Below are 8423 nucleotides of genomic sequence, written 5' to 3' on the forward strand. Positions count from 1 at the left end.
CTTCTATAATAGTAGCTAACATTTCTAAAATGATTTAAAGTTTGCAAGTACTTTTCATGAATGTATCTCATTTGAGTTTCACCACAACTTTGGGACATATGTTCTAGGGGCATTATTGTCACCATTTTATAGATGAGAAAATTGAGGCTAGCTCAGGGAAGTTAAGCAAATAGACTAAGGTGACACAGCAAGGATTATCTTGTATGTAGAGCTGGAAGGGATCCAAGTAGCCATTTAAATCCATTTACTAGATGGGCAATTTAAGGCCACAAGATAAAGGGACTTGGCCAGTGTCACACAGGTAGAAAGGGAAAGAACTGGGATTCGAATTCTAGTCTGTGACTCAGTTAGCATTTTTTTCCTTTCTATCCCAGTAGGTTTTAGAAGCAAATTTTGAATCCATATCTTTCTTATTCCAAGCCCAGTTTATCTTGGTTTGCATTGTACCTAAACCTGTGTGGTAGTATATCTTCTCTACCCACTGGCACTAATTCTACTTTCCAGAGAATATAAAGCAATATATAAATAATGTAATAAATTATAATCTATTATATAGAATATAAAGCAATACTAGAATCACAAAGATCTGAGCTTTGTGACTTCAGGCAAGTGACTCAACTTTCGTCTCCATTTCCTCATCTGTAAAATGGGGATAATAATCATACCTCCCTGCAAAAGTTGTTGTGAAGATAAAAGGGGATGATAATTATAAAGCACTTAGCCCAATGACTGACACATAGTAAAAATTATATGAATGTTAGCTATTATAAACATGATATTATTAAAGTCTTTTGAAACCTTAAAGCTCTATATAATTGCTTGTTATTATTGTTACTGTGCCCCAATCCCATCTACTCCAAACCCTCATCACCTCTTGACTATATTATTTCTATAGTAATGTAATGCCAGAGAAACTGAGGCAAAATAGAGATTAGGGAGTTTTTAATATTTTATTTGAGAGGGAGAGATTGGGCTGGGGCAAAACAGGATCCATGTTACCAGCACTGGCTGAATTGGACTTGTGTCTCAAAGCATCCAGCAGTGAATGATGGATTCCAGGGATTCTTATAGGGCTCCAGCGATCAGGGGAATAAAGCAGGTTGGGGGTGAGCACTGGTGAGTGGAAACTTCCAGGAAGGGACCATAAATTTGATTCTGACAGGTTGGGGATAAGGAAGGATCATAAGTCCTGATAAGTTGGGAGGGCAAGGAGCCACTCAGTGTGAGATAGGAGATATTCCCCCATCTGAGATTAACCATCTGCAGTTTATGGTTCTATGGAATGCTAGTGGTCAGGCCTCCCAGCCCTAATTTATATTAGTTCTAATGGTCAGGAAGGGAGGTTGCAATCAGGGGATCTGAACTGCAGTTCAAGGCACTGAGGCAGAGCAATTTAGGGAAACTGAGGCAGAGAAATTTAGGGAAACTGAGTCAGAACAATTCAGGGAAACCGAGTCAGAACAATAAAAGGAAAGTGTCGCATAACAGTAATTGCATCCTGGGTATATCCCCCTCTACCCAGATATGATACATTTTAGATAGCAGCACATTTCATCTCCGGTCCTCCGGAATGGTGGTAAGTTAATTGCATTGATCAGAGTTTCTAAGTCTTTCAGAGTTACTTATCTCCACAATATTCCTGTTATTCTATAAATTGTTCTCCTGATTCTGCTCACTTCATTTTGCATCAGTTCATAAAAGTCTTCCCAGTTTTCTCCAAAAACATCTCCTTCAGCTTTTGTTACAGCCCAATAATATCCCATCACATTTTTACTGTTCCACCATTCCATTTGATCAGTCTCCCTTTTGGTTTTTAATTTTTTGCTGTTTCCAACAAAGATCCCCTCCATCCCAGAACAGTGGTCAAGTTCACTTACTGGGACAGCTTTAGGGAAGAGATTGTAGCCCGAGAGGAGGAATAGACCCATTTTCTTGGCTTCTGGAGAATTGATGTAATCCAGTAGGTAGTCAAAGGTCTTTTGGTTCCAAGCCCTGAGAGGACAGACACAGACATCAGAAAAAGGGATGGAAACACCAGTGGGAGTAGCTGCCAGCTCATCTCCCTTGTGCTAGCCCTAAGAAGGATTCTTGGTAGAGTTGTGAGCTGGCCAGGGTTGAATTGAGAAGGGATAGGCCTGGAGAAGACCTTAGAAACCAGCTAGACATGTTCAATGGTCAATGGATCCTAGATCTGGAGCTGTATGGGACCTTGAAGGCCATCATGTCCAATCCCTCCATTTTACAGATGAGGAAACTAAGCCCAGGGAAATAAAAGAATTTAACTAAGCTCATAGGTCCCAAGATCTGGACCTGAAAAGGACCTCAGAACCCATGGAGTCCAGCCTGTCATGTTCACTTAACTCTGTCAGGATTCCTCTGCTCTCATTTTGTGTACCCCCCATAACCTGACATCACTCACTCTTGCCCAGCTGCACCCCAGCTGTAGCCTTGTAGAGGCAGTGTGGTTCTATGGGAAAAGAAGTGGACCTGAAGCCAGAGATCCTGGGTGCAAACATTCAGTGCTTATTATCTGTGCAACATTTATTAAGCACCAGGAATCACTGTATTAGATACTGGAATGAAAGATCCCCTGCTCTCAAAGAATTTACATTTTATCAGGTTTATATCCTGACATAAAAAACTCCATTACAGGACTTGCCCACAACAAAGAAACCACCATGCTCGAGGAGCCCAGCAGAAGTGCCGTAGCTCAAAAGTAATGCAAGTTGTTCAAATCTAGAGCCATCTCCACTCCAGATGTTCACAAGGAACATTTGTGCCCAACTTACGGTAGAGCCTTGCAAACTTGTATTGGTCTGATCAGCCACAATTGGGCACACTGAACCTTGACCCCAACAGAATTATTTTGGTCCTCTTTGAGAATGAAGAACCACAACTATATACATGGATATTCATGTATCCATTTGGATATAGCTATATTTATGTGTATATATATATATATATATATATATATATATATATATATTGTATTCAATTTGCATTTTAACATATTTAACATGTATTGGTCAACCTGCCATGGGGGGTGGGGAAAGAGGGGAAAAATTAAAACAAACGGTTTGTCAATGCTGTAAAATTGCCCATGCATATATCGGGTAAATAAAAACTATTAAAAAAATATAAAAAGAAATAAAGAAAAAGAAAAAAATTATATGTATGTATATATGTATACAGGGACATATATGAATATATGTAAAGTGAGTGCAAGTTGGTTTGGGAAGGGAGATCACTAATAGCAGAGAGGATCAGAAAAGGCTTTATGTTGAACGCAAATCAAAACATACCTCTGAACCTCAGTTTCCTCATCTGTCAAATGAGGTAATTGGACTCAATGACAGCTAAGGCTTGTTCCAGTTCTGAATCTATTAGTCAAGGGTCCTAACTCCAAATCCCTTTTTGCAAAAATTCCCTTTACTCCAGTTCTCTCCCTCTATCACTAAAGGACAGGAACTCATTCTCACTAAAGTGTAAATGATCAGTTTGGAATTTAGAGTTAAAGAACTAGGTTTAGGATCCTACCATTCTTTGCCTGTATGAGGGGACCAATCCCTTAACTAACTGTATATTAGTTTCACCCCTATGAAATTTCCTTTCCTAATTAATAAAGTAGGAATGGTTGTGTGTTGGTCTGAATCTAGATTGTCCTTCCAGCCGAGCTGGCTGGATGTGGAAAAAGCTACGATCTTTTTGATGTCATTTTATATAATGGCACAGATGGAGGTGAATAAGGTTGTAATACTTCCTAAGCAGAGGATAATGGTTAGGGCTGTTTGATTAGTTTCTATAAGAGGGTTGAAGCAGATCAGGAGGAAGATCTCACTCCAAAATATGGCTTATGGTAGCAATTCCCAAACTTTTTGGTTGCAGAACCCTTTTACCCCTTAAAAATTATTGAGGATCCCAAAGAGCTTGTGCACAGGTGGGTTATATCAATCAATCAAAACACATTAGAAATGAAAACTGATAACATTTTAAAGTATGAATTTATAATTTATCAAAAAGAATGTTAAATTCATTACGTGTTAACATGTTTTATGAAAAATAGCAATATTTTCCAAAATAAATAAAAAATTAATGAAAACCATGCTTTACATGGTTTTGCAAATCTCTTCAATATCTGGCTTTAAGAGAAAATAGAGGAATGCTCACATCTGCTTTTGTATTTAATCTACTGTAACATGTGGTTTTGGTGAAGTACATAAAGAAAATTCAGGGAATAGCTAGGTGGTGCAGTGGATAACCCTGAAGTCAGGAGGACCTGAGTTCAAATCTTACCTCAGTCAGTTAACACTTCCTAGCTGTGTGACCCTGGGCAAGTCACTTAACCCTATTTGCCTTAGGAAAGAAGAAGAAGAAGAAGAAGAAGAAGAAGAAGAAGAAGAAGAAGAAGAAGAAGAAGAAGAAGAAGAAGAAGAAGAAGAAGAAGCAGAAGAAGCAGAAGAAGAAGAAGAAGAAGAAGAAGAAGAAGAAGAAGAAGAAGAAGAAGAAGAAGAAGAAGAAGAAGCAGAAGAAGCAGAAGAAGCAGAAGAAGAAGAAGAAGCAGAAGAAGCAGAAGAAGAAGAAGAAGAAGAAGAAGCAGAAGAAGCAGAAGAAGAAGAAGAAGCAGAAGAAGAAGAAGAAGAAGAAGAAGAAGAAGAAGAAGAAGAAGAAGAAGAAGAAGAAGAAGAAGAAGAAGAAGAAGAAGAAGAAGAAGAAGAAGAAGAAGAAGAAGAAGAAGAAGAAGATTTTAAGTTGTCACTTGAGACACCATTTGGTATTTTATTGGAAAAGATGCTGGAGTTTTTGCCATTTTTTTCTCCAGTTCACTGTACAGATGAGGAAACTGAGGCAAACAGAGTGAAATGACTTGTCCCTGATCACACAGCCAGTATTTGAGTCTGGATTTGAATTCAGGAACATGAACCTTCCTGCTTTCAGGCCTAATGCTCTGTGCACTATGGTGCCACTAGTAGTGCCTTTGACCTTGAGACTCTGAGTACATCTTAGGAATTCCCAGAAGTCCACAGACTGGGCTTTGAAATCCATTGGCTTGTACAAAATATGATCATAGGGAAGTAAAGGAGAGAACTATAATCAAAGTATCAGTGAGCTGGCAACGATGGAAATAATGAGGATGAAGATGTGAATGGTATTAGTGAATAAAACTGAGAAGATTGTATTGTTCTGGCTTAAAGAAAAGCAAGGAGGAAAAGGCACAGGTTTTGGGGTCAGGGAAACCTTCAAATCCAACCTCAGACACTTACTAGCTATGTGAGCTTGAGCAACTCACTTAACCCAGTTTTCCTCAATTTTCTCATCAACAAAATGGGGACACACTGGAAAAGGAAATAGTAATCCCCTCTGGTATCTCTGCCCAAAGGATCGTGTAGAGTCAAACCTGACTGAATGACTGAATAAGAACAAGCTTTGTGAAATCTTAGGCGAATAAGTTTGGGCCTCAGTTTCCTTATCTATAAAGGGAATGGGCTATATGACTTCCTGAGGCCTCTTCAACCTACTAAATGTACAATCCTATAAATGGGAAGCAAACCACAGTAATTCTGCTGAATTTTTTCCCATGTATGTTTCTATTTTTGCTTTCATATCAAAAAAGACTTCAGTTGAGAGCCACATTTTGTATTCAGGGATTCAGGCCTTTATTGAGATTGTCCTCAACTCTCAGCTCCCTGAAGCTCACTTGCACCAGGCTGCCTCTGTTTGGGCCACGTTCCCCTTTTCTGCTTTTTGTTCTATGCTGCTCAGTGCTTTCATTCCTCGTTCCCCCTTTCCCTAGCATTTCTTTGACTATAATAGCAGAAATGAAAAACCATTCAGATGGATCTGAGCAAGAATCTATCTCCTCATAAGTGCAAAAAAAAAAAAATTACCTTTGGGCCTTTTTGAGTTGTTTATTGAGGGGGGAAACATCTCTCATCCTGACAGGGAAGGGCTTGGGGGAGTCACAGGGTTGGTAGAAAAGCTTTTGAGGCCACTGAATCCAACTATCCCATTTTATAGCTAAGAAAACTGAGGTTCCAGGAAAGTGAGGTGGTTTATTTAGCATCACACACCTAGTAAATGGATAAAGGAGGATTCAGATTCAGATCTTTCTGACTTACAGCTCAGCTGTCTATCCACTAGGCCATTGGCTCCCTAATTTGGGTGTATTCAATTCAAGAGTGACCTAGGCCTTTGCCTTTCATTGACGTCCATCCCTGATGACCACTGCACTGAGCCCCCAGTGCCCGTCACTTATCTCACCTGAGGCCTATGTGAATTTACCCTTCTTCTGCAGCTTAGACCCCTTTGTCCTGAGAGCTAAATCTTCTTAGTCAGTCTCCTTCCTTGTCCTTTGTGGCCTCATTTTAGATCATGGACTTAAAAAAATAGAGCATAAATCAGAACATAAATGACTACTAATCTGTGGTCATGCAAACAATATGTACTAGAGACAGGATTTGAATCCAAGACTTCTTGTCTGATGCTCTGACCATTAGACAACAACACTATCAGGTGAGTTAAAATATAAATTATAATAACAATACATCTTGTGATCATAGGATCTTAGAAACTAGCCAACTCCCTCATTTTATGACTCTCAGTGATGTGATTGCTCAGGGTCAGAGGCTGAAAAGGACCTTAGAGACCAATTTTACACAGAGAGAAACTGAGGCCTACCATGATAAGTAATTTGCCCAAGAATACATAGATGGTAAATATGAAAAGTATTTTCAGCTGTTTCCAGAACTAGTGTTTTTCCTCTTGTCTTTGGGTAATTCAATTCTTTTTGTAAACAAAACAAAACAAAAAAGTCTCTGCAAGTTCCCAGAGTACCAGAAAGGCTGCTAGATGGGCCACCACAATGACCCCCCCCCCCAGTCAGTAGACATGGGTATTGCTATTATTACGGTAATGTCAATCAGATCATTTTTTCCTGCAAATGAATTGAAATGCTCAGTGATCAAGGGGCAGAGTTAAATAACCAGTGCTTGCTTCACTCAAACTGCTAGCTCCACCCCCCACTCCTCCCTACTTTTCCTTGCTCTCTCCTTTTTTATTTATTTTTTATTTTGTTTGGGGTTAAGTGACTTGCTCAGGGTCACACAACTAGAATGTTTTAATTGTCTGAGACCAGATTTGAACTCAGGTCCTCCTGACTTCAAGGCTGGTGCTCTATGCACTGTACCACCTAGCTGTCCCAACGTCTCCTTGAAAATATATATTTATTTATTTAATATTTTCCCCAGTTACATTTTAAAACAATTTTAAAGATTTCTTTTTAAAACTTTTGAGTTCCAGATTCTCTCCCTTATCCTCACCCCCAGCTCCTATGAAGAAACCACATGTGAAGTTATGGAAAATATTCCCATAAAAGTCATGTTATGAAAGAAGACATAGGACATAGATCTCCCACCCTAATTAAAACAAAACTTCAAGAAAAATTAAAGTTAAAAAAGAAAAAGAGAGTATGCTTTAATATGTATTCAATCACAATCAATTCTCTGGATATGGATAGGATTTTTCCTCACAAGTTTTTCAGAGTAGTCATGGATCATTGTCTTGTTGAGAATATCAGTCTTTACAGCTGGTCATCCAGAACATTGCTATTATTTTTGTATACAGTATATTTCACTTTGCTTGAGTTCATGGAGCTCTTTCCAGGTCTTACTTACCTCTCTTGTAGGTTCTCCGAAAGGTAGGGTTGCCAGAGGCCTGCAGCTCCATCACTGGTTGTGAGGGGAGTGAAGCGGTCAGCATATACCTCGATGGACAGGGGCCGCAGGGTGTGGTGGTAACGTTCATGGATGCACAGGGCGGTGGAAAGTCCGATCACTCCTGCCCCAATCACAACCACACGCATCGTGGAGGCTGTAGGGAGCGGAGAGAAGAGGGGCGTCCTCAGAAGTGAGACAAAATGAGAACTGACTGCTTTCCAACAGAAAAGAACAAATGAGTGTGATTTGATTCTTCAGAATTCAAATTTCCTTCTTCGGAAATGGAGGATGTTAGACTAAATGGCACTCCCTACTCTAAGACGTATGTCTTACACTTAATAGCTATGTGACAGTGGAGCAATCACTTGCTCTCCCTCAGGTTCATCTGCCTCATCTGTTAAATGAGAAGGTGGGGACTAGACAGCCTCTGAAGACCCTTGTATAATTATAGATATGTATGAACTAGAGTAAGCCTCATAACATCCCTGGGCCCCAGTTTCCTCCTCTGTAAAATTTTGGGATTGGAGAAATGGCCTATTACATTCCAGCTCTGAGTCCGAACTCCTAGATCACCTCTAAAGATCCATCCAATTTATCCTGCATATAGCTTGTGTGTATATGGCGGGTGGCCTGTTATCTCCCAGATTAGACTGTGAACTCCTTGAAATCAGGAGCTTTCTTTTCCTCCAGAGCTTGGCAATGCCTAGCATA

The 8423-nt window shown here is 39.7% G+C and overlaps 1 protein-coding gene across 2 annotated transcripts in view; it reads right to left on the reverse strand.

Moving 5' to 3' along the window:
- Positions 1-8423, reverse strand: part of DAO (D-amino acid oxidase) — a 38543-nt gene that overhangs the window by 18268 nt on the left and 11852 nt on the right. For both annotated transcript variants that reach the window (XR_012487080.1, XM_074295744.1), the window contains exons 2-3: positions 7671-7866; positions 1878-1992 (exon numbers count right to left, since the gene is read on the reverse strand). Coding sequence is in view for 1 of the 2 variants with exons in the window: in XM_074295744.1 (XP_074151845.1) it covers positions 1878-1992; positions 7671-7858 (303 nt within the window). In the remaining variant the exon portion in view is untranslated. The remainder of the gene's footprint in view (positions 1-1877; positions 1993-7670; positions 7867-8423) is intronic.

The sequence above is a fragment of the Sminthopsis crassicaudata genome, chromosome 1 (genome assembly GCF_048593235.1).
Source record: "Sminthopsis crassicaudata isolate SCR6 chromosome 1, ASM4859323v1, whole genome shotgun sequence".
NCBI classification, from domain to species: Eukaryota; Metazoa; Chordata; class Mammalia; order Dasyuromorphia; family Dasyuridae; genus Sminthopsis; species Sminthopsis crassicaudata.